At 37.8% G+C, this 27,354-nt stretch overlaps 1 protein-coding gene across 33 annotated transcripts; it reads right to left on the bottom strand.

The window, feature by feature from the left end:
• Window positions 1-167: 167 nt before the first annotated feature.
• LOC122060076 lies at window positions 168-24,040 on the bottom strand. Of its 33 annotated transcripts, none has more exons than XR_006134228.1 (6): window positions 23,786-24,029; window positions 23,358-23,669; window positions 18,695-19,062; window positions 17,294-17,360; window positions 1,916-2,197; window positions 1,134-1,813 (listed from the first exon to the last, which is right to left on the bottom strand). XR_006134228.1 is itself a non-coding variant. In XM_042623245.1 (5 exons), exons 2-5 carry the CDS (start codon window positions 23,530-23,532, stop codon window positions 2,106-2,108), a joined length of 309 nt encoding a protein of 102 aa, XP_042479179.1. In that variant the 5' UTR covers window positions 23,533-23,669; window positions 23,786-24,040; the 3' UTR covers window positions 1,134-2,105. The 33 variants fall into 33 exon arrangements, 4 of the variants coding, with proteins under 4 accessions (XP_042479179.1, XP_042479176.1, XP_042479178.1 ...); XR_006134225.1 differs by having other exon boundaries at window positions 1,134-1,529; window positions 1,711-2,197; window positions 23,786-24,028; XR_006134236.1 differs by lacking the exons at window positions 1,134-1,813; window positions 1,916-2,197 and adding an exon at window positions 168-667.
• Window positions 24,041-27,354: the final 3,314 nt, after the last annotated feature.

The following is a 27,354-nucleotide window of genomic DNA, read 5'->3' as shown; positions in this document are numbered from 1 at the left end:
ACATCCCCCATCGGCTATCCGCCCCTCCCACTCTCACCCAAGCACACTAGTCGTTTATTAATTAAATATTAATATAACTCCACATTTGTCAAATCATCAAGTAAAATGGAAAAAAAAATAAAATAAAATGTATCATAAAGTATTGTTACTCCATGATGCGAATGGTCTTCTCTCACCGCATCCCCTCCCCATGACATGGCAGTGCTCCGCACAGAAAGGGGTTGTACCCTAGAAGAGGGAGCCCTCACATAGGTAGAGATCCGAACGTGAAGAAGCAAAAATGGTTGCAACAGGAGGCACTGCAGGGGGAGAAGTTTCAGGAGGTTAAAGACTCCTCATCAAGCAAAATGTCATCTTTCACTCACCTTCTCTATCGGAGCTTCTGTACTTCACCTGCCATTGCTAGCCTATCTCCATCTTCATCTATTCTCAACAAAATTCTCCTTCAACATGTCGTCAAGGTATGGAACTTCAAAAAACTCATCAAGTTGTTAAAAAAATTCTTGCGAAGTCTACCAATTCCGCTGCAATCCCCGTGTCTATGAGATCATTGTTCGTCAACTCGCCAATTCGAAAAAGTTCCAGTACATCGAAGAGATCCTCGAACCAGAGAAGCAAGTCCCTTAGAAGCCTTATTAACCTATTAGCGCCATTCGTTGAGGGAATACTGAAAAAGACTTGAAAAAAGGGAAATTGTTAAGGATGTGTGGGGTTAATTTGGGTGATAAAATTTTTTATTTGATGACTTAACAGTCAATAACAGTGAAGGACGATAGAAAGAACCTTTGAATTTGTGGGGAGGGGAATGATATTTTCAAAAAGTGTAGGAGAAACTTGATATTTCACCATAATTCAGGGGAGGGGAATGATATTTCCTTTTTAACATATATATTCCACTCTTCACCCCAAAAAGACAAAAAAACAAAAAAACAAAAAAACAAAAAAATAGTATTTTAAGTTCCTAGAACCAATGTTAAGGAGTCCAAAAATTTAGAGTTGGACAACCCTATTATTTAACGAGATTGAATCCTAATCTTGGAATTGTTTAGGCTCCATCTGGTTGCAAGGGAAAGTAAAATTTTCATACTAAAAAAAGAAATGCCCATAATCATTACCCATGTGACTATACCATCAACTTCAAATTATTCCATATTTGGTCATTAAATTTAACTTTTTTTTTTTTTTTGATAAGCAAAAGAAAAGCAAGCATTAGTTCTTAGAAATTAGGTTACATACTGGATCATATCTAACTATAGGTGATCAAGTAGTTATAGTTTCATACGCTAGATACTTAAGTTCAACTAGAGACGAGTGTCCCGTTATATTACAAAATGTAGGGTACTTGGGGTGAATCTCTATTTCATGGCATAGCATAACTAGAATAGTAGGCCATAACTCCAAAAGTTCTTGAAATTGCTTTGCAAAAAGGAGATCAATCTCCATCGCATCACTCCATACTTGATCCACGACCCAATTGTTTATTCTCGCTCCTTGATGGAGTCCGAGAGCCTCCGCCTCACCACTTTTTCCTGTCAACACATAATTTGCTTCCCATAAGATATCGGTGTTTTGAGATACAAATATAAAAGCCCATGTAGACAGCTTTGATTTTTCATCATTGATACTTGTGATGATAAGAACATTTGATGTGTATTGTAAAGTTGATGGGCTTGATAGAGTAGCTGACAAAAGGGTTGGAATTGATACCACCTGGGCTTTTGAATTTATTGTGGTACCGTTCGCAATCCAAAATTCGATTTCCTTAGAGATTCCTGTGACATCGTGTTTATGGGTGGAGAACAAGGTTTTATTTCTGTAACTCCAAATAAAGTAACATGTTATTATTAGTGCAGAAAAAAACCATTTCAGATCTTTTTTGGGGATAAAACCTGATGAGAAGCAAAAAGAGATTAACTCGTTAGTGGAGTTGCATGGAAGACGAAACGGTTTGAAGCCTAGGGTCCCTGATGTCCAGATCTTTTTTGCTAGCTCACATTCAAACAAAATATGAAAAGTAGATTCTCTCTGAGAGAGGCAAAAGGAACAAAGAGGGTCAATATCCACCCATTTTGACAAAATATCCTTTGTCGGGAGTCCTTTGTTGATCATTCTCCAGAAAAATAACTTAAACTTCGGGTGGATATTGATTCTCCAAAAGAATCGCCATCATCGAGAGCAAGGAGAAGAGCAACAACACCTGTTTGAGCAGCCATTGAAGCTAGTTAGTGATCCAGTTTTAAGAAATGTTGCTGCTAACTTAGTTGAGAAGGAACCATCCTTCGAGAGGAGACCACCACCTCTTGTCAAGTAGACGAGATAATGGGGTTTGAGCAATTATAGTGGTAAGGTTGGCAGGAAGCATAGTATTTAACAGATCCAAATTCCAAGTATTGTCCAGAAAGACAGAACGTATGGGGATGTTAGGAAGGTTGGATGCATTGCTGGTAATACAAGTTTCATGCAATTCAATTTTGTTTTGTTTTGTGAGTGGACCCATGGGTCGAATCAGAAAGAGGTGGTAGCTCCATTCCCAATCTTTCGAACAACCATTGTTTTCAGTATTGGGAGAATTATGGTGATGCTATTCCAACATGGAGATCCCCTAGCTTTTAAAGTTTTGGGGTGAAAGATGGATCTCTTAGCAAAGTACTTACATTTAAGGATTTTCGCCCAAAGGTTGTTCATGTTGGAGAGGAGCCACCAACCAAGTTTAAGTAGCAGTGCCTTATTTTAAGTTTCAGCATCTCTGAATCCAAGGCCACCATCATTTTTTGGTCGACAGATCTTGTTCCATCCAATAAGATGGGTTTTCCTTTTGTTTTCACCATCACCATTCCAAAAATGTAATAGAATTGAGTCTAAAGATTTGCAGACATTTTTAGGAAATGTAAAACATGACATGAGATAAGATGGTATAGAGGCTAGGGAAGATTGAAGAAGTATACCTCGACCAGAAAAAGACAATGATTTTGATTTCCACAAACCAAGCTTATTTTTTACTCTCTTTACAACATTGGTGAAAATCCTAGATTTATTTCTAGAATGGACAATACATGTACCCAAATATTGTGAATCGGGTCCCATTTCCCGAATACCGATTATCTTACAAAGGGAATTTTTGTACGATCATCCAAATTGGAGCTAAATAGAAGGCCATTTTTGTCAAAGTTAATTGTTAGCCCGGAGAGATCAAAAAATAGGTCAAGAATGCATTTATTGTGGTAAGGTCTTCTTTAGTGGCCCGACATAAAATAAAGGTATCATCCGCAAAGAATAAGTGTGACACCTCAGGGGCGGATCTAGTAATATTGATACCTTTAAACATGTTTAGCTCTCTATACATTGTCAAGAGTCTTGAGAGCCCTTCCATCACTATTATAAACAGAAAAGGGCTTAAGGGGCACCCCTATCGGATCCCCCTTGATGGTTTGAGAAAAATTGAGAGCTGAACAATTTAATTTCAAGGAAAATGAAGAAGTACTTACCAAGTGGTGAACAAGCTTGGTCTACATTTTACCAAAACCCATAAAGTGAAAAATGGTTGTAAGGAAACCCCATTCTATTTTATCATATGCCTTAGACATGTCCAATTTAATGGCAACAAATCCTGACCTACCTTTTTTCCTTTTGAGGAAGTGAAAGATTTCCTGGACAATGACAATATTATCAGTGATTTGTCGCCCAAGGACAAGCAGCCTGGTATGGGGAAATAATTTTCCAAAGAATTGGCTTTCAACGAGAGGCCATGATTTTTGCCACAAATTTGTATGTGACATTACAAAGACTGATGGGTCAAAAATCAGTGACCTCCAGGGCATTATCCTTTTTTGGAATCATGCAGAGCAGAGTGTGATTGACATTTGGGGGGGAGGGATCCTGATTGGAAGAAATTTTGGACAAAGGAAGAGATGTCAACATGGAGTTGGCCCCAGAACTTTTGGAAAAATATAGCTTGGAATTCGTCATTTCCTGGGGCCTTGAAAGGGCCAATGGAGAAGACTGCAGTCTTAATGTCCTCCAAGGATGGTGGAGCAATGAGGGAAGTCACATCCAACTCATCTAATGGGGGAAAAGACACTCTACAAAGTGAGGATCCAAAGGGTTAGGTTGTGACTAGTTCTTTAGGAAAGGCCGCAAAGGTCGCAGCCATCCCACAAGGATCCTCGATTTTGTTCCCATTTAGATCTAGAATGAAATTGATTTGTCTTTTGTATTGGTTGACCTTGGCTATAGTGTGAAAGAATTTTGTGTTGCGGTCACCTAAAAGAATGAAGTCATGTCTAGACTTCTGGCACCAAAATTTCTCCTCAGCATCCACAATCCATGAGAATTTACTTTCAATGTCACTGAGATTAAGAGTGCAATGATTGTTCTCAGAGACAAGATGTTGAGAGGTCAGGTTGCTCTTAATGTGCTCAATGCGACCAAAGACATTTCAGTTCCAAAGTGAGAGGGATCGATTTAGAGAGGCAAGTTTAGTCATGATATTGTCATTGGAGTCGAGAGAGAGACGTTTGCTTGAACAGAAGGACATGAATTCCAGGTGATGTCTTCAAGCATGGTGGTAATGAAACAACTTTCTACAAGATGAGGCCGCTTGAGCAGTGTTTAAGAGAATGGGGTTATGGTCTGATCCCAAGGATGGTTTCTTGGTGAGGGTGACCATTGGGCACAGGGAAATCCACAGGTTATTGGCATAGGCTCTGTTAAGGTTTCTTTGATCAGATTCGGTGGGTGCTGTCTGTTGGACCAGGTGTATGGGTTCCCCTTCAGTGGGATACTTTGGAAGCTGTACTTGGAAATCACCTCTTCAAGTTTCAAGGATGATGGTGAGTGTTTAAAGGGTTTTCCTCCAAACTTGTGTTCTTGTGAAAGAACTTCATTAAAATCACCAAGAAGAAGGGTAGGTGAAGAAAGCATTTGCAGGAAAAGGTCAAGTTCATGCTAAAATTCTAATCTACATGCGGGTTGTGGTGGAGCATAAATACAGACAAGGGTCCAGGATAAAGGGAGATCTATGGAGGGCTCGAATTGAACTGAAATGCTCTATTGGTTGATATGTAAAATGGAGAATTTCACATGCTTTTTGATAAGCAGCTAGATCCCACCTTTTCTTCCCGCTGAGCCAAAACTATTGGTAAAAATGTCTAAGACAAAGTGGCTTGAGTGCTTTAGTGGATTGAAATTGGCATGGTCAGAAATTTTTGTTTCACATAGGAAGAGACAGTCAGTCAAGGTATCAGAAATGTGTTTATTGAGACACATTCTTGTGGTTTTGGTATGTAGTCCTCATTCCAAAATAGAATCTTCATGATGCCTCTGCCACTAGTTCAAGGGTGTGACACGGGGAATGAAAATGTTGTCTCACTCAAAACGGTATCAGTAGGAAATCTTCAGTAGGGGTACATAGCTTAACATATACGAACAGTGCGTAGAAAAACCAAGAAAGCTAAAACAATAAGATCCTTAAGCGGGTGAGTGTGTTGTTGCAGGTGGTTTATATACAAGGGATTTAGGATGGGCGCCTTAAGACAGGAATTTCAAAAAAACAAATGAAATCAAAAGATATGCACTACAAGTACCTTGGAATAAACTCTCTACACATGTAACGTGAATGAAGATCAAACCAAGATAAAACCAAGCTCAATAGAACACAGAAAAAGCATGAAAGATAAATAGAATTTGGATGAAAACAGTGAATAAAGATTACCCGGTCTTGATTAATATCACCTTTCACTATTGTCTTCCTCAATCTGGGTGTGAGCATGACCAGTGAAACCATCCCACTCCTTAAGCCGATCAAGTAGCTGGGTCATAAATCGGTTTGGGTCCTCAATTTGTGTCATTGCTTCCAGAACCAGGTCACACACACTTTCAACAAGGGGCTATTCCATGGTGTCCAACCGTGGCCTTTTATAAGGCCTAGCTCGAGATGATCCCTCCCAAAAAGTGTTGAAGGCAGTGATGGGAGTAGGGTTTTGTGGTGGAGGTGGGTTAAAAACATACTGGATTGTTACATTTTTGGCCTTGGTGAATTGGCACATTGATGCGGAACCGGATTCCAAGGACTGAAATCGGTTCGCTTAGGGCCCACTAAATAACCAAATAGTTCACTCTAGACAAACCAGGGGCAATATTGTAATTTCTGATAAGATTGAGGAGCTTTATAGAATGAAATAATTGACTAAGGACTTATCAGGAATTATTCCCAAAGAGAATGATCAATTCTAGAAATAAAAATAATAGTGGGGTTAAACAGAAATAAAACCCAAGAATGAAGGGTAATTGTGCAAACTAGTAAAGAGGGGGTGTATTAATAAAGAACTTAAAGTTAGAGGGCTTATCTGTAATAACAGCAATTGTTTATTTAAAACCCATAGGAGAACCTTTCTTCTTCTTCTCAATGGAACACCAGGCTAGGGCAGTAGACCAGCAAGGCTTTGATGCAGAGAACTCCTTCAAATCTTGTCGACTGGCCATGAAACTTCAGGCGTAGGCTGAGCACCGAGTGCTCTCTTGAATCCAACAGGCAGGTGTCACAAAAACAACACACAAAGGGGTTCAATTGCACCTGCAACTTAGATCAGGCGGCAGGTTTGGGTTCAGCTTAATTGCAGGTCTTGTTCCCCACCATTGGAAAGACCTTTGAGGCTGAAACTCTAGGGTTCAGGCCGCCTAGGAGAGAGGTTCTCACGCCCTAAGTCTCAGTCCAACAAACCCATGCATGAGCGAGATCAATCAGCTTCAAGGAGACAGCAACGGTCGCCAGAAACAGGGTAGGGAAACTAACCAGAAAATAATGGATATGGAGAAATAAGGAAGAAGAAATAAAGAAGCAGAATGATAGAGAGAAAAGAAAAGAGAGTCAGGAGAGGGGAGAATAATTCACGACAACCATGGTTTCATATCAAAATTTATATTCTTCAAACTTCAAAAATCTCAAAACTAAACTTCTCCATCGTTTACATATCCAATATAAAGGTAAAATCAAACAATTAATGGCAACTACTGAAAAGGAAACTATTTTAAAATTAGAAGTTAGCTAAATTCAAAGGAAATTGTTTCTAAAACAAAAGAAAACCAAATCAAAGATATATTTTTTTTTCCTAAGTCCATCGTGCAACTGCATCATACATGGGATTATTTTTGCTTGGGTTTATGGCAGCAGGGTTGGTGTCTTCAGTAGGGTGGAAGGTCTGTGGTATTGAGGTGCGGGTGGCATCAATCGGAACCGGAGCCAAACCTGGGGCATGGATCGTTGTTGAGGCATTGGGGTTTGCACCAGTCAAGTCGACGAAAGGGATATCACCTCCAATAGGGCTAGGTCGAAGTGGAGTGTTTAGTAAATTCATCGAAGGGTAAGGGAGAATGCCAGGTTTTGGGTCCATGGAGAGAAGTTGCTGCAACAGTAAGATCTCATCAGCTGTAAGGTTTTGGAAGGGGGTTAAAGCAATGTCACTATCTGATGGGGGTTGGTTCATTGGGAGAGGCAGGTTCACCACCATAGGAGAACAAACATTTGTTTGTGTAGATCCATATTCTACAGTCAATGGTCCCAAATGAAATTGTGACAGGGTGCCACCAATGGGAACCATTGAGACAGGGATCACCATACGAGCTGGACCAGCAAAGGGATCAGTGGGTGAGTTTTCTTGAGCTTCACAAGCCTCAGAGAGGAATATTAGTGAAGTTAATTTTATTTTTTGTTTTAATTTTGTTAAATAACATAGTTTATCACGAAAAAACCAAAGATCATGAGAAAATCAATGGATGAAGAGCCCAGAAAAGCACATCTATAGAAGAGAAAAGAAGCACCAGCCCAACAAGTAGGCATAAATAAAAGAGCCTTGAATTAATCATATTGGGCTAAACAATAGCCAACAACTAAGACTAGGACACTAGGATGAGAGAAATCAGGTAAAGCATTGGCCTCTAGATATTCAGAGCCGAGGCAGAATGATTGCTAACCCAAGTGAACGACTCCATGACCAATGAGAAATACTCCACCGTAAGTCTCTGATAGCTTGGACTGAGTAGATCAAAGCATGAGAAGGAAGAGTGAACAGAAAATACTGTTCATGATTACTATTCGCGTGAACAGTGCTGGTGCCTCATATGTCCTTCTAGAAGAAACCTACAATCTGTCCCAGCAATTTGAAAAGAAGAAGTCTCCATAAGAAGCAGATCTGCCCATCAATCTCGGAAGTTTAATTCCTAGGATTTGTTTCCTTTTTGGGTTTGTCTTGGATGGCAAGTTAGTTTCCATTGTTAGAAGATAATAGACTAATATTAGTTTCCATTTATGTGTGTTTGGTTATCAAGTAATTTGGTTTAGGAAGAAGTTTTTAAGTTTTTCTTTTTCTATTTTCCAAAAGTTGCCTAATTTAGAAGTTTCTTCTTTGTAATAAGTTTCAGAGCCTATATAAGAGGCTAGAATTGATTTTAATGCTTTAAACAAGAATAATGAAGTTTAATCGTGAAAATTGCTTACTCCTAGCCCTGAGATAGGTTTGTTTATCAACCGAGGGAGTTGAGGGTGAGAGACCCAGGCTGAGATAGCCATTCCCCTACAATCTCTTACCCTCTTACCCTCTTCCCTTTCTTATTTTCTGTTTCAGCTTTGTTTATTGAGTGATTGACAGTTGTTACAAGTTATTTGAAGACTTGAAGACCTGAAGACCATCAACCAAACCAATTTGAACATCAACCAAAAGAACAATCAAAATCAGCTTTCTATCAGGGTTTTGTGAAGTGATCGACCTTGGCTAGATCTTCCAATCCAGCTGCCATCTTCCAAGGGCCTTTGGAGGGTTTGAAGAGCATCCTAGGAGGCTCCTTCGATCAAGGTTTCAACCCCATCTGGGACGCCATCAGCTAGCCGCAGTTTTCTCCCAAGTCTGATCCTAAACCCTATTTTCTCCTATCTGTGGTATCTGTGATGATGATTGGTTCCGTGCCTATTTGGTGGGTTCAAACCAAATTTGGTGGGAATAGTTTGAGGATATTATTGGCCACTTTCGTCCCAAATTTCAGGCTCATCCGAGCCCCGGTGTGTGAGTTCTCAAACTTCTCCTATTTCAACCCAGATTTTCAGATCATGTTTGGGTTAGGTCCTATGTGATCTAGCCTTACATCATGGACTACATCATAAAAGGCCTTTGACAGGGGCTAGACTCTTGGTGTATGTAGTCTTATGATTGCTGTAGGGACTGAGAAAACATATATGGCATTAGAAAGAAAAACCCATACCTATGGGTTCCACGTTTCCTAACCAAGTGAGGGAGCAAATTCAGAGGTGGAGAAGATGGACTTGACCCCTACAGACCAGTTCCTCATAAAAGTGTTCAGAAGATCTCCAAGAATATCTGAAGTTACTGTCATAGAATGACTCTAACAATTATCTATGTAGCACCTACTGCATTACGCAGAAGCTATTCTGAAATAACCTTGACTGTCACCCTCCCATATCAAATTATCTCCCATGGGAGAACCACCCTCCTGAACAGAAGCTTTACCCTTTTGATTACAAAAAACCTAACAGGCTTCAGAAAAAATCCAAAATGCCCTACGGAATGACCCAGTGCCATAAAGAAGATTCAATAATAGTAACAAATTCTCACCAAAATTACAACTCATTAAATGGTAGTTGATTATTGAATCCATAAATGTTCAAAGACCCTTTTGCTTTCACTCCACCCTTGGGCCCTCTCCCTCACCCTCTTGCTTCATAAGTACATAAACAGATATTCCCCTTGAATCCATTCAAATAGTGTGTACAATTAGGACTCCCCCATGTTCATCTCAAATACAGATATTGTAAGATCAGACTCCACTTCATAGTGTATAATTAATAATCCCCAATTTCTAGCAGTTTGCACAAAGTCCTACGAATTCAGTGGGGATCAGCAACTACTGGACTGTCCTAACCTTACCTTTAATACAGAGATTCAACTGTATATTCGTAAAAATATCTTGCATTCGTACAGTGTTGGGGACAAAAATATCCTAACAGATGGCAGTCTGTACTTGTATGGCCATTCATGACCAGTGCAGTGCACCATGCATCCAGTGTATGGACATATTTAAAGGCTTTCCAGTAAATGCTGCCATGCGCAATTATATAGAAGATTCCTTCTTCTCAAACCTCCCACTGACTTTAGAACACTGACTGCCCATTAGTGATGTTAAAACATGTTTCACAATTGGGGGGGGGGGTTTGTCCCTATCATGATTAGTTGTTATGCTTATCTTTGGTTTTACTCTTTCCTAGTAGACTAGTGTTTACAGCGACAACAAACTCAGCCTTATCCCAACTTAATGGGGTCGGCTACATGGATCCAGACCAAACAAAGTAAGTAAGAAACTGAGATCTAAACAGAAAAGGAGGGTGAAGGGATGAAAAAATAGGGATAAGGAATGAGATGATAAATGAAAATTGAAAAGACAAAAGAAAGATGAAGAATGCAAGATGAAAAATGAAAGACGAAAGTAAAAGATAAGAGGACAGCCCAGCAAGATGGGAGAATCTCAGCTAAATGGGGTCGGCTACATGGATCCTTGCTCTTCAATAGGGCCTCTACCTGCGGTCATACCTGATACAAGAACCAGACTATGCATGTTATTCTTGACAATCCCTTCTCTTGCTCTCCCTAAATTTCTCTCTCTTCTCTCATCTCTCTTTTATTGCAGTTACTAGTAACATATCCTGGTTTGTCAAAAGAGACTTCCATCAAACTCAATTAGCTGGTTGCTCAAGGGAACCCAGTTCCTTTGGAATCGGGGGCATGGTTAGTTCCATCCCCACACACAAGGAAGACAAGCAAAAGGAAAGAGACTAGCCACTAAAACTGGACCAGAACCAACCACCTTCTGGTTCCCAGTGACCCCCTATTTGTGAAAAGTGATTAGTTAAAAATACCCCCTTTAGAGTTGGCTGTTGCCATAGTTGTAAAGGCATCGCCTAGGTGTCCTTGCGGTTTTCCTGAGGCCTAGGCGACAGTCGCCTTGTTGCACTACATGCGGCCTTGTGTTTTGGCACTTATTTATACCAAATATCATTTGTTATTTCATTTACTTAAGATTTTATTCATAAATAAACTGTTAGATCAAACACCAAGAAAATAAGAAAATAAACAGATAATAGATCTGCACAACACAGAGATTTAACGGAGTTCACACACTAGGGTGGTGTGCTACGTCCTCGGGCGAAGAAGATGTTTCACTATACAAAAGAGAGATTACACCCAAGCAGCGACGAGAAAACTCGCCCTGAAACCCTAACTCGAAAACCCCCAAAATATAATGACTTTCTCAACATGACAACAGTACATTATATAGACTCCAAGTCACAGCTCAACCCCTCTGCTTCCATCACAGATCTCAGAAAACTTCCCATTTGGGTCACCACCAAAATATGTCGGATCGGGTCAAACTTCAAAACAGGTCAAGAATTCGAGGCAAACTTAACAAAAGCAAATACCCCCTATTTGAATCCGATAAAAATAGTTTAAAAATCAAATTCCAAAAGGATAAAAAGTCAACCCCCCCCCAGTCCAAGAACAAAAACTGGATTTTGGTTATAGGGGCGATTTTTTTTTTTTTTTGGGGTAAGATTATAGGGGCGATTTTCAACTTTTAAATGCTGGGATTTTTCTCAATTATGAAAATTTTATAAATTCTATCATGTTAAAACATTGCTAAAAACTAAAAGTCCGGTAAAATGTCCGAAAAAATAATCTTTTGTTTTGATATCTATAAAATTATTTTTCATTAATTCAATTTTAACAGCATTCGTGCACTTAAAAATAAGTTTGACCGGAGCATAACTTTGTCATTACAACTTAGATTTAAGTAATCTTAGACTTGTTGGAAAGCTGATTTTATATTATAACTAATACAAAAAGTCTCATGTAAAAATAAAATCATTTGACCAGTCAAACTTATTGTAGAACAAGAGCATTTCTCCAAATTTTGATTTTTTTATAACTTAATATGACTTAATGTTAATTTTTTATGATTTAATATGGCTAAATGTTGATTTTTAATGACTTGATGTTGCTTAATCTTGATTTTTTATGATACAAGGTATATGTAGCTTACTAAATAATGTTAGAAAATAGGAAAATAAAAAATAACACTTGGTCACCTTTTCGCCTAAGCGCTTAAAAAACCCTCCACCGCCTTGGTTTGCCTTCACGTTGTGACAACTAAGGCTGTTGATGCAAGAACTTTTGGTAGCAGTAATAAAGGCATTAATTTTTCTTTTCTAATAAACTACAACTGTTTTTTAATAAACAAGTGATAAGAAAAGATATGCATATGGTAGGGCTCGATTTTAGTATGACCACGAATAGATTTTTGTGGAGGACAAGGACCCGTGTTGCCGAGACCTTATAGAGAATGTTTCTGTGATGCGTCCTTGACTCTCCTTTTTTTTTTTTTTTTTTTTTTGCTTCTTTATATTCTTATTTCTATGTCGGATCCATGTAGCCAACCCCATTTAGTTGGGATAAGGTTATGATTGTTGTTGTTGTAACAACTGTTATTTAGCAGAAGCATATAATACTTCTAGAAAAAGGACAAGGGTCAAAATAGATGGAGAAAAAATAGAAACCGATTCAAGGAAAAGGTATCCCAAAAAAGGTTAGCCAAGTCATTTGGTGCACTTGGGTTCCAACAGAGGGAAGCATTGACTCATGAAGGAAAAAAAACTGATTTATCTGATCACATGTGCAAATCTCCAAGAACCCGCCTACCTAGAAGACATCCAAGCTATTATCTAAGTTGAATTTCCCTCCATCAAGATATTCTCTTGATTGTTCCAAATCTGATTACTCCCCCTACACCTGATGGGCCAGGATCATAAATAGAGCAGCCATCAAAATCTACTTTCACCATACCTCTGGGAGGTGGGGTCCACATCTCCCCCTTCCTCTCCTGAATAGGACTACATCAATGATTCAACACCTTCTAAATAACCAGTAACACACTTCTGTATAATGGGTCTGCCAAAACCTTCTATAAAAATCCCCCCTGCCCTAAAAGGGGCAGTAATTGCCTAGACCACATCAGCTCCTCTACATCTTTGCGGGAACACACAATCCATCCTAACCACCAAGAAGGGGAAACCAAACTCTTGTTGCAAAGGAGCAATCAGAAAACATATAATCAACAGCTTCTCCATTTCATTATACACGTGAGACTAGTGTCAGCAGAAAGGAATCATCCCACTTACTCAGCTGGTAAGTGTCCACAGTCATAGCCTTCTTATGAGCAATCTCAGAACCTAGTGCCTCAAACTTTGAATACTCATCTGGTCTACAAAGAACCTCATAAGGAAAGGGTTAGACGGGTTTTCCAGGTTTCCGGGGTTAATAAATTTACTTAAAAAGGAAGTATGACAGAAAAGTAAAGTTTTGGTGTTTAGGTTTAAGAGGGATATTCTTGTCAACCAGGGCTCTATATAGTTTATATCGGTGGCAGTCGAGAGATATCATTCTATTGTTGTGAAAATATAGTATTAGTGGTTCATCATGGTTTTTGTAACTATAGAATACATGTGCTTCTAGAGACAACTCAGGTTCAGATTCATGGTTGTCAGGTCCAATTGGTGGCACCAAGCCAATGCAGAGATCAAGCACAACCCAAATATTACAGACCTGGGAAAGGGAAGGAAAGAATCATTTGACTGCAGTAGCTGGGAAGGCTAGGGACTCAAATACATGGTTGATAGGATATTAGTCTGAGGATTGTGAAGACATGGAGAATGGTAAATAAGAATAGGAATTACTTGTGATCAAGGAATCAAATTGCAGATACACATTCCTAATTCAACTCGTAAGTATAGATAAGATTGAAACTGGAACTATTTTGAACATTTCAAAGAATAATATCAAAATAACGCACGACTTAAGAGTTTAAAAGTAAACAGAAAAGATGGTATGAAACAGAGGGCGGATCCACAGTGAAAATATGGACATGGTAGCAATTGTTGAGACGATTAACTGGTAGTAACAGTTCAAGTTTTGATAGTTTTGTTTTTAAGCAATTTTTGTTGAATCATGGAGAATAGTTTTAGAGGAGTGGATAAGGCCCTCTTTGGTATCATTTTTCTTTTTTATTAAGACAGTTTTGGTTGCTTTTGGTATCATTTATGGAGCTTGTTTCAATTTAAAAAAAAAAAATTGATAAAACACAAAAACAAAAAAGAGATCAAGAGTCATTTATATCTTTTGGCCCAAATTGATTTTCAGTTATCTTTGCGCTGAACTTTAATGCGCATGTGCTTAAAGTCCCAATATGGAGAGATAAAGTAGTAATTTGCTTTGTAATTAGAAATCCAAGCCTCTTGCCCCCTCTTCATTCAGTCCAAAGTGGAGAAAGAAAGTTATAAGGAAGATGGGTGAAGGGAACATCTCTTCACCTATTTCTTCAAAAAACCATTTTGCACATAAGATACCAAACTATTTCTCACAAAAAACCATTTTTCTCAAGTAGTTACGGAACCATTTTTAAGTTTTAATAAAAATGGTTTTCATTAATGATTTTTGTTAAATAGGTAAAAATCAAAAAGGAAAATGATACCAAAGAGGGCCTTGACGGGTGGGGTAGCATTAGTTACTTCAAAATGTTGGAGGAACAAACACAATCAAGAAGAGGGGAGCACAAATTATGTCATTGTTTGGAGGGTGTGGAAGGGCTACCAGGGGAATCGTATGTTGGAAAAGAATCCACAAAGGTAAATCATCTCATCTCATAAAACATAGCCAGTAATTGCGTCTCAGTTGGTTGGGTAGATGTTTTGGAGCTTCCTAAAAGACATGCTGTTAGGTTGGGCATGTAATGCCAGATCAAGAAGGATATGTTGTTGTAGGCTTAACAGAGAGGATAAGAGAAGAAGAAAGAGAAGATATGGGGCTGTGAACAGTAATTTTAGAAGAAAAAAAGAGGGGAGAGGATACGGTTTGGGAAAGAGATCAAATTAGGGAAAGGTGAGGAATGCTAACTTGATTATAGGGTAGCAGAGATGTGATATCCAATGCCTAGTCTGATATGTTCTAGTTTCTATCCTCTTTTGTGTGAGGTCAGCTTGCTTTAGGTCATAAAGAGAGAGAGGTACCAACCTCCATTTCAAAATAAAACTAAACCTCAACTCATTCCATTATCAAATCATTCCATTATATAGCATTTCAGACCACTAATTTATAGATTAACTAATCCCTCAACTTTTTATTCTTAACACAAACTCAAAAATTAGAAACATTCCTAAATTCCTAAACTTAAGAACCAAGGAATCTGAAAATAGAAACTTTCCAGAACTTGAGTTTCTAAAACCAGAGTGAGCAGTCCTTCAACAAAATAGAAACAACCCATATTAGTAACTCAACATGGACCCAATCTAAACCTAAACCTAAACCTCCTAGAAAACTGAAAATAGAAATTATTCCAGAATAGAAACATATCAAAAAACTGATGCTGACTAAAAGAAAACAGACCTGAACAGTAAGACACAAAATACTTACCTAAAAAGAACTCTTTCTAAACTGAATTAACTTACTTAACAGCACGTGGGAACCACACAATATCATCCAGATAGATAATCCCATGTAACCCCTTAAATCCTAACTTTTGGGCTTATAAAAGAGACCCATTACAATAATAAACCCAAAATAAAAGTCCTAATGCCCATAGAATAAGCCAAAAAGAGGTTTATCGTGTGTTTGTGATAAGGTCTCACAGTTTCATTTTGCAGCCTTGTGTCAAGGGTTTAGGGAAAGGGAAGAAGAAGAATAGAAGAGCGCTTGTTGTGAAAGATATCTGGGTTGATGTTCTTAACCAATGCGAGGATGTGATCTTCAAAAGGGAAGAGACTTCCTCTAACATGTTCCCTTATCCCTAGTTGGAGCTCTCGTGTTCTTTGGAACTGGAACTAATCATCTTCAATGGTGTGTTTGAGACTGTGATCCTTTGCTTCAAGGTGTTTGCCTAACTGGTTGTTTGCTTCTGTAGTATGCCTCTAGTTCGTTGTTTCAGGGGATCCTTAGTCCCTCGGGTTTGTCTGAGAGATCTGTGTTCTTCCAGGTCCTTGTATATTCTCTCTCCTCTTTTTTCTTCTCTTTCCAATAAAGTTGATAGCTATTAAAAAAAAAAAAAGTGAGAGAAAGGAAGAGAGCTCGTGGGATTACACTCTTACCCACTCGCATTTTGGAAGGTTTTAGTAGGTTCTTGAGATATTTGAAGGATCTGTTGATGGCAGTTACATGGATTGATTGAGGTAAACTGTAAAGGATGATGGTGTCTACAATAGGAATGATTGAAAATACAAAGTCAATTAAACAGATTATAACTGATTGATTTCTATAGCCAAAGCATAAAAGTTGTAAAGGAGAGCATTGATTTGAGGAGATCCTGAGAAGACCAACTAGAATTTTAATGAATCCACCTTCAACACCATGGGTTGACATAGCCTAACACAATTGCTGCTAAATTCTCAACATTTTACCATACAATCTTATGAAAACTGTACATAACTGCCCCCCTTATATCAGCAATGACCATTACAGACTCCTAAATTTGGACAGGAAAAATATAAAAGACCTGAGATAAAAGACCTGGTTATCCAGACCTCTTAAATAATTTAAAGACAAAATTTCCCAAAAAGGGAAAATTTTAGGCAATCCAAAATAAAAGGATACCAGCTACCCTCCTCCCTGGCTATTGAATTTTCTTCCTTGTTCAGAATTTTGAGATTTATTAGTTAGAAGTCTCTCACAAAAAAGTTGCCCCTATTAACAGATCACCATTACAGATCAATCTCCAGCCCAGATAAATAAATAACTAAAGGCCAGAGAAGTCACCTCCATCCAAGGAAAATCATCAAAGGGCCTTGCAAGGGGCCATAGCACCTTCCCTCCTCACCCCCCCCCCCCCCCCCACCCCACCAAAAAAAAAAACCCCCCCAAAACAATAAACAAAAAATCTAGCAATAAAGCTACTTCCAAATCTAAGCAAACAATGCCTCAACTTGAATCCAAAGAGGGCCCTCATATCCCTCACAAAGGACCAAAGCCTTAGCTTCAGTGGAGTGTATTATCCCTATTAAGCCTGAATCCTTCAAGGTGGGTTAGCAATCAACCACAATATCTATCCTTAAACAACCAGCAACTATCAGAGTTGTGCTTCAAAATTTCTAGCCAAAATGTGGTCATGGATAATTACATTGCTAACAGAAGATAGATTCATTTTCATAAAGATGAGAAATGATGCAAGAACTGCTAGAATTTTTGTGCCGCACCTGATGACCAAGAGAAACCAACATCCCCAGCCTTGGTGATTATATACAAGAACATAATAATATTATTCTACAAAACCATAAATAATGGATCAAGTCACTTGCTTCTCCAAAAAGAGATTATACAAATTCTTTATGTAAGCAGCTATCCACTAAAATCATGAACATAAAGAGTTACTGGTAACTATTCCCAAGGCCAGATGCAACTGTAGTTATACACAGGTCATCAAAACCACTCATAAAACAGAGGCATGAAACTCCACCTCATCAATATATTTGATGATGCAGTTGCACGATGGACTTAGGAAAAAAAAAATTCTTCTTATTTGATTTTATTTTGTTTTAGAAATAATTTCTTTTTAAATTAGCTAGCTTCTAATTTTAGAATAATTTCCATTTTCAAATAGTTTCCATTAATTGTTTGATTTTTTCTTTTTATTAGTCATATAATGGATGAACTCGGTGGCTAGATTTGATGAATGAATTGATTAAGGTTTTTGGTTTTGGACCATGGATGCCGACAGGCCTGCAACTCCCTCCATCCCCCTTTGATCTTCTTCCCTTCCCTGACCTTCTTCTCTTCTTTCTCTTTTCATTCTCTTCTTTCTTTACTGTTTCTGCTGTACTTCCCTTGCTGGAATCCCTGAGTTTAACTCCATTCAACCCTGCTGAGTGGTATTATTGTTGAAGAAGGCAGACTGACAAGACCTTTCTCCCAAGCTGCTGAACCAGAGGTCGTGAGTAAGTTTGCTATAAATAGGCGATTCAAACCCTAAAGCATCACCTAAAAAAAAAAACTTTGTTCTGCTGTGAGAAATCGATCTCAGATTCAGATCTGGTTCTTGCTTGCCGCCTGGAGAAGTTCAGAACTTGTTTTACCTCACTGAAGCTTGCTGTTTGAGGTATCTATCTGCCGGAATCAAGAGGCCACGGGGTTGGCTGCCTTCGTTTGAAGTTTCAGGCCAAACCGAGGCCTGGTGAAGAAGTTCTCTCGAACTGACGATTCTTCAGTTTCCGCTGGTTTCTGGTTCTCACGATAAGAAGAAGAAGAAACCGGTTTTTTCTTTTGTTTTAAAAGAGTTTATTCCCTGTTATTACATGAAAGCCCCTGTCCTGAAATTGTGTTCTATTATTCCTTCCCCTCACTTTAGCAATTACACATTACCCCTCCTCTTCTACTTTTATATTTCAGTTTGACCCTACTATTTATTTTCCTCTCTTTTAAGCTCTTAAAATTGTTTCTAAAATTACAAGAATACCCCTCAACTATTACATTAAGTTTTTTAGTCATTCTTGTGGGCCCTAAGTGATCCGATTTTAGTCCTTAGAATCCGGATCCGCATCATTTGAAAATTATAGGATTTCACCAAATTTATTTAAATTCGAAAGCTAGAAACTGGTTACCTGCACTATTGCAACAGCTTCTACAGCACCAGCTGCTCCTAATAGATGACCAATCATGGATTTTCTAGTGTTCAATCGCAGCTCCAGAAATTAAAAAATCCCATCAAGCACTGCATATGGTGATGACAAGTGAACATCATTAGATATATAAATTATTGCATTCATATTGCCTCGGGATTTTGGCCAAAACAACGAATTAGAGCTTGTTACTCTTTCAGGTCACTAGTAGGGGTAGATGTAGCATGTGCATCAATGTAATTGACGTCTTCTCTGGCTAGCCCAGATTGAGCCAAGCCTTTCTCCATGCAAAGAACAATTCCGGTCCTTGTTTTTTCAAATGACAAAACTAACAATGAATGTGCACGCATCTGCAGTCCCTAGCATAAATACAACATCTCAAAGGTGCATTCCCAGCAAACCAAATATACACAAATATCATAGTAGTTGACTTCATAAGATGAGATACTATTGCACAACTTCCAATTAAATGCAGAAGATAAAAGAATGTATCAAACAAATAGATCTCGAAAATGTCAAAAACATCGCCAAAAGTTCTCAACTAGAGAGTTGAGCTTAGGGTCGATATTGGGCAAGAGAGTTAATTTTCCTGAGAGAACAGTTTCAACAAGTTTTGTCTACTGAAGAAGTAGCACCTTCTCTAAAATAATAACTTTATAGCATGGCCAAAAGTTGTTTGACCAAATTTCCCATTCAAAATTTTAAAATCTAGATTTTCTCCTGATATAATCACGTCAATCCCTCTGTTTCCATAAGTTTGTTCATCTATAAGACCCCACAATGTTTAAAAATGGTTGTCATATTTAAAGATCCAGTTAACACCAATGTGTGGGATGGATGTTGGGCCTACAATGTTAGGTTTTCTAGCAAACTCTGTCCTATCTGATCATAAATAAATGAATAAACTTGCCAACTGAACACCAAAATCTACACTCTTGTACTTTCTCACTTTCCCTTTTCTTCTCTTCTATTTTTTAGCCTCAGATTATCCATTTTGGATCAAGTTTTCTTGCCATCCTAACAGTTCCATCGTTGAGTCAGAAAAATGAAAGCAAAACAAAATTCAAGTGGGCTTAGAACCATGACATCTGATAAATGCACAGAAATGTACCACCCCAACGACATACCAATGTACCATTAAGGTGTCACAAATAAAGTACTAAGATGAGGTTCTGACATCAGTAAATAAGCATAATGAGAGTAATTGCTAAGGATGAGAATTCTAGAAAAGAAATGAGCCGTATTCAAAATTTTTGTATGATCCATCCCCAAGGAAGATATGCCACAAACAAGAGTCTCTTTGATCTGTAAAGTTTTACCACTAATTCCATGACCATGGAATTCAAACTTGTGCAATTTCTATAGTCTAGAGAAAAACAACAAACTCTTCTGTTGTGTTCACAAAGGTTTAAAAAATTATATTCTATGAAGGGGAAAGAAATTCACAATCATCAACCTAATTGATCCAAAGGAAAAGATATATATATATACACACACCACGTTTGTTGAGTCTAAATCACCTCCCCCAAAGACCAACCTTAATAATTGCAACATCAACCTATCAACAGCCAACCTTTCTCTCAATGATGGGGTACAATAAGATAGTAAACAACAATTCTTCACAGGAAAGATAATTTCTTCTAAACAAGTGAAATGAAGAAACAAACAGTTGTCAAATTATTGAATTACACTAAATCCATAACAAATAAAAGAGAATAGATTGTAGAACAAAGATCAGATAGACTAAAAGTACTTAAATAAAGATAAGAGTTCCTATTAAGAGGGGGGCACTGGTCAATAAGTCTTCAATCTGCAACCAACTGGAAAACATAATGTTTTGAGTGAAACCACTCAGGTAATTAAAATTTAGCCACTGAGTCAAGAAACCACAATTAAACATGAAATATGGACATCACCAGAAAAACCAAAGAAAACAACCATTCAACTCGCTCACCATTCTCTTTGCACATATAACATACATGAGAAAGGAGGTATCACCCAGGATATCTGTTCTGGTACATATCAGAAATCAAAAGATCTTTCTATGAGAGACTTCCCACCCCAATGCCCCAACCTTCAATGTAACATTGAATTTCTAGCATTACAAGGAGAAAGATACCTAGGTTCTCGGGATCATCTTGATAAGCAATTTCAACTAAACAAAAAATAAATATTTGGAACTAAAGAAACTATTCTTTCATCCCCATGACCCAGTAAGTATACATCATGAAGTAATTAGTAAGGTTTTGCACAATTTCTAACTCAATCTCTAAACCCTGTCCCAAAGAGAAGATTCCAACTTACCCATCTTGAGACACCCCATTGTCTGTAAATGCTTTAAAGCTGGAGATAACGCAGAACCTTGAGAAACCAGCCCCCCCCAAGGTTTCGTAGAATGAAGCATCAAGACCTTAAACTGAGGCTAATATTTTTGTTGGACGCTGTCAAGATTTTTGGGGGCCTACATGGGTGCTTCCCTAGAAAATGTGAAATCCATGCCAGACAACAAGTATTTTTGGCTTAGTTTTGTTGGTTTCTATTAGGAGATTTTTTGCATGAACTTCCTGAATTCATAATGATTGATTCAATTAATAGAATCAGTGACATTTCAGTAATTATGCATACTTGGTCAGTCTTGTTGGGAAGAAATATATCTGATATGTTCTTAATACCATATGTCTGAGCGTGGGGAACACAAGCGGGTAGTGTACTCTTTCCCAATACTTATTTAGTGAGCAGTCATCCATTTAGACTACCATTAAAAGTCTGAAAAAAAAAAGGCCATACTGAAAAACAAATCAGTACCTTCAACTGGTTCCAACAATCCCAAAAGTACTATAGAAATTTATATTCTGAAATATCCAACCTATAAAAACAAATTCAAAAACAATCAATGGCACATACTACTGCCAGAACCAAATGGACAGAAACAGTGAAAGAATTTATGGTTTCTCAGTTTAGTAAATAAATGAAAAGGAAGTTGCCGGCTAGGGCAGCTGGTAAGAACCTATGCTCAACTGAGGGGTTGGGTTCAGGTTTTCCTCATAATGCATGGCAGCAGAAAAATTAATAGAATAATAAAAACAATATTGCTTGCTCAATTCTAGTTAGACCTTCACACAAAGTCTCTTATCTGCCTAACTTGAAAGTAGATCAAGTGGGACTTGAATTCGTATTCAGATCAGGAGTTTGAATTGGTTTAGTTCACAATCAGGAATTTGAATTGTTACATGGGATGGTACTCTCTCCATATCATTTTTATTAAGCCAAATAAAGAATTTCTACAATCCTTATATTGACTGATATATTAGTCTATTGCCGTGGGCTAATGAGTTCAAGTGTGCAACAAGGGTTTAATGATGAACATCAATATTATCAACATGAGAGCAAACCAATGAGATCCCTCTCCTTTTCCCCCTGTTTTTATTTCTTTCTTTACTTCTTTCTCTCTTGCCCATCAATCTTAATAACTATAAGAATTTAGCAAAGAGATAAAAAATAAATATAAAAAAAAAAATCCTAATAAGAGGGATAACCAGTGTCTCATAGCACAAGAAATTAATAAACACAACACAAGTTATATGAAAATCCTAACAATCCTAAATCATTAAAAGAAATTAGTAAAGACAACACAAGTTACACTCGAATCCTCCTATAAATCTCCAGTCTACCTAAAAAACCTATAAAACCCTATAATCGTCAAAAGAAACCCTATAAATTTCCCAAGTCGGACACACATGTTCCTCCTATTAGCAAGCCATTAGTAAGCCGTAGAATTGGAGTAGCTAATCAATTTCAGCTTCTTCAATCCCATTGAAGTCATCCCTTGACAAAGGAGGGGCATCCGTGTATTTGGTGGTCCTCGCACTCACATTGTGATCCATGGAATCCATCCGTGCATCAATGTGATTCATGATAGTTTTCATAACTTTGCCGATAATCCTCAACCTCTGCCAGTCCAGATCTCTCCCTCTTTTCTTCTCTCAATCTCTCACTACTCCGTCACCTCAAAATGCAGTTCGAGAATCGACCTGAAGAAACCAAATAAACATGAAGTACCACTCTCGCCTCGGATCATCTTCAGATCGACTCTAACCAGTTAGATGTATTCTAAGTGGTTAGAGTCGATCTGAAATGATCCGACGCAATCTGAAGATTATCGGCAAAGTTATCAAAACTATCCTCAACCTCTGCCAGTCCATATCTCTCCCTCTTTTCTTCTCTCAATCTCTCACTACTCCGTCACCTCAAAATGCAGTTTCAGAATCGACCCGAAGAAACCAAAGAAACATGAAGTTCCACTCTCGGCTCAGATCTCTCACTACTCCATCACCCCAAAACCCTATTTGCAAACCCTAAGAAAAGAATAGAACCGTAACCAATACCTCAACAAATATTTCTGATTAAAACACGAGAAAGACAAATCGTTAGAAAGAGAAAAGATAATGAATCGAAACCAAGGTATCAAAACTCGGCGGTCAGGATCGGTCAAGGATCCAAAATCGTACCGTTTTCTCGGATCGGTCATGGTATGGCTAGGATCGGTAAAAAAAAAAAAAAAATTAATCTAAAAAAATTCAGGAAAAAAAAAAAAAAAGTTAAGGACGGAGCTTCTGAACTACATGGACCAAAATTGGAAGTTCACCTCTAACAGGAATTGATTTTGCAATTTTGCAATCTCCAGGTTGCCGTACTCGAAGCAGAATTAGATGACGAGCAGAAATTGAATCGGGTTATTCAATGTGCATTACATGGACATGTTGTTTCTCGTCCATCACTTTCATCGTTGCTACCACTTCAGGTAATTGTTTCGACCCCATGAATTATTTGCTTGCCTTAGGAGGGAAGAATAACAAATAGGATATTGATGCAGGTGCATGTGCTTCTTGCAGAATTGAAAATGGTTGAAGAAGAGATCATTTTCCTGTAAAGGAAGGTAAAGGAGCTGAGACTCTATCTGGATCAAGAAAAGAAATTGATCAGAGAAAGAAAAGATTCCCAAGGCTCTGCTTCAGAAATCCATGCCTTGTCTTATGCAAAGTTTCTAATAAGTTAAGGATGAAGTTTCCGTACTCTCTAGTAACCACCTCTCCTTTTCTTCCACCCTTACTCGGCTTCACCACCATTGTTGCAGACGTGCAGCTCCCTCGGGACCAGAACCCTATCTCTCTCTCTCTTTCGGGCTTGAAATGATAGAGTATTAAAGACACTATTTAATTTCTAAAAAATTTTCTTTTTTGGTAAGGAATTTCTAAAAAATTTTCACCCCCCATATAAAAAACTTTTAGGATTCCCATACCGATAAATGGCGATCAAAATAAGATTCTACATTCTAAGTACGTCTAAATGTAAACAGTATTTTGCTTGTTGAATATGATATTCTTGAAATGCAATTGGGATGATCTGCCTTTTTTTTTTTTTTCCTTCAGCAGGACCGGCATGGATTAAGGTATCAATATCGACTGTGATCAATATCGACATGTATCGATGAAATAGATCGTATTTTGTTTTTTATTTTTTTCATCTGATGTAATATGATAAATGTGGGTTTCATTTTGATACTAACTGATACCATGAATTAAAACCCCTGAGTAAGGGGATTTCCTGTGGACCCTACCTCCCTTTTGTCCAACTCAGCGAACAAAACTAGGAGAACGTGTTATCTATTTAACTCTCCCATCTATTCAACTTGTTTCAATAAGCTGGTAAGCCCTTTATTGGAATTAAATTCCATGTAAAAATCATTTGCAGTGGTTGTACTGGTGCAGTGAGCATTGGGTGGCTGGGAGCCCCTTAGGGCGCGTGTCCATATGCTTTTAGCTGTCTGATTCTTATTGCACCTTACTGCTCACTGCAAAGGATGTGGACTCTTAAATTCCACCGCTAGTGGTTGCCTACCTTGATTTTCATTTGAAAAATAAAAGGGCTTAGCATCTTGACATTTGCCCACCAAAAGACCAACAAATGGTAATAAAGTTTGATACATGGCAGTTGGATAGGATTCCAAGTTTTGTAACAATTATTATCTTTCTCCACAAAGCATTGCATCAAATGATGGAATCAATTTCAAAAAAAATATTTGGAATCAATAAACCAATCTTGATCATGATTGTTAGATGATCAAGAATTTGAATCTGTACATAGTGAATTTATAGGATTGAGTTTAATTGACTTTATAACTTCATAAATAAATAACATATGATAGACTAGACGATAGAAGATAAGTTTCATTGTCAAGAGGGAAACAACCTGAATCACTAGCTAAGGCTTGCTATGATTTTCCCAGTAGTCATATAGGAGTTATTGTAGTTTCATTTCTATTTGTTATTATAATGTTCCATATTCAAATAGCAAAATATTCACAAAAAAAGTATTATGTTATTCACTAATGAGTGGTATTATTCGACTGATCTTTTGGTGGGAAATGATTTTTTTTTTTTGTTGAAATTGATTCCATCATTGAATGCAATTCTTTGTTGTGAAGGATAATGACTACAAAACTTGGAATGAGTATGTCAATCTTGATTATGATTTTTAAATGGTTAAGAATTTGATTCTATACATTGTGAATTTGACTTTACAATTTAATAAATAAACAATATACGATATACTTAACATAAGATGGATCATATGATTGAGATACATCATGAAAATTGATTTAAACATGAGTTTAAACTAAGGTTTTTCTCTTTTATCTTTGTTAAAAAAAGAAAAAAGAGAGGGTTGGGCATGCTAACGGGATACAAAGGAATTATGAATGCTAGCAAGATTTTGACCGTAGAATTTGAAAAATTATAATTAAACCGTTGGATGGAGAGAAGATATACAAACTTTCAATCCACTATTGCTACACCTTTTCTCTCCCCTCTTCCCGCTACCCTTTGCACCTGACCGGTGAAACGGCTGCCCTATCGTGGATCTCCCTCCCCGCCCTCAGTTTCAAGTTTCAGGTTTTAGGTTTTAGGTTTCAGGTTCCTTCTCCTCTATTTCGCTCGGCTCAGATCCCGCTTCGTCTTCCTCACTCTCTCTTTTCTGCAACTCTTCGTTATTATTTTTTTTTTCACTTTTGGGGGTATGGAGGTAGGATTAGGAGTTGGGAATTAGGTAGCATAACCATCCAATAGGTTGGTGATGGACAAAGCATTACTGCATAACTGAGTGAACTTGTTATTACTGTCTCTAAGCAAAGAGGGATTGGTAGCATCAACCAAAAAACCTTATTGGCACAACACACCATAACTACTGGCGCTTTGCATTTAGTCGAAATTTGGTATTGTGAAATCATAGGGTTCTAATTATTAGAATGTGTATAACTAGAAGCCCTAGATTAGAGATTTGAAGTGTGGGAATGGGATAAAAATAAAAAACGATCATCTCAAAGTTAAAGAATCGAAGCTCAGAGAAAAACGATGAAGTTCGGAAAAAAAATTAGAGAGAAAAATAATGTTTTCTTCTGATATGGATATGTGGAGAGGAGGAGACTTGTAAGGATTTGCTAGCGAGATGGTGGTGTTGAGAAAATTGGTAATTTGACTTGACATGTTGACGATGGTTGCCATTGTTTACCGGATTGAGATCGAAGCTAAGCCCGTGAGGTTTGTCTTAGCTATTGGGGTCAGAGCGCAGGGAAGATATACAGAGGTTTATAAACACTGAGTGGTCACTCAGTTCTGCAACTCTTCGTTATTTATTAATTTTTTTTTTTAAAGAAATCAATAGGAAAAAATTTACAAATCCATTAAGCAGCCAAACATAATTTGAAAGGGGTTTGATACTATTGTGCAGGCCATGGTTGTTCGAAGAATTGATACTCAAACACACAGATGAGCAGGGTCTCAGTGGTTTCAGATTTCAATATCACCCCAGGATTTTTCTACTTTCATACGCTTTTACGTTGTTCTGCCGCATTTCGGTGCGACGTCGGAGCTGAGCAACTAGGAGGCATGGCTGCAGCAAAAGCCTGCAACTCTTCGTTCTCTCTCATACTGTTTTAGGTATGGTTGTTGGTGGTTTGATAGCCCCGAGAAATTGAATCAGGCCAGAGAAATGGAAGGGAGGCAGAGTCAAGTCGGAGATGGAGAGGAAGGGGAAAGGTAGAAGAAAAAACAGAAGAGGAAAAAAGACGCTGGAGTGACGGTATTGATAACGGTTTTGTAGGCCAACGATTATAAACGGTTGAGATCTTTTATTTTTCATTTGACGGTCACTACACTGTTAGTATACCTAATTCCATTACATCTCGCTAGCATTCTTTTTTTTTTTCCCCATTTTTTCAAAGATAAATTAATCAAAATATATTTCCAGTTGATGCAAAACTTAAGTTTAGATGGATTGGTTTCAGTTGGACTTAATCAGTCCCTGTGAATTTAAGGTTGTGTGTTATTTGTCTATTTCGGTAATTAAGCCTCGTAGGTCAGAACATGAACATATTTTTATTCAATCGATCGGTCACTAGTCTATAATCATAATCGGGTCCAAGGTAATTGGATTAATCGGGATATAATAGAGCTTTTATGGGATTTATAATTGGGATAAATGAGCTTAAATAGGCTAATCAGACTATAATCAACCGATACGATATTGACCGAGGATCGTGATCGAACAATGTTGATTCTGATACAATCTAACTGATTCAAACTGAT

The sequence above is a fragment of the Macadamia integrifolia genome, chromosome 13, assembly GCF_013358625.1.
Source record: "Macadamia integrifolia cultivar HAES 741 chromosome 13, SCU_Mint_v3, whole genome shotgun sequence".
Taxonomy (NCBI): Eukaryota; Viridiplantae; Streptophyta; class Magnoliopsida; order Proteales; family Proteaceae; genus Macadamia; species Macadamia integrifolia.
The sequence above is the reverse complement of the archived record's forward strand: the minus strand, read 5'-3'. Positions and strand labels throughout refer to the sequence as shown.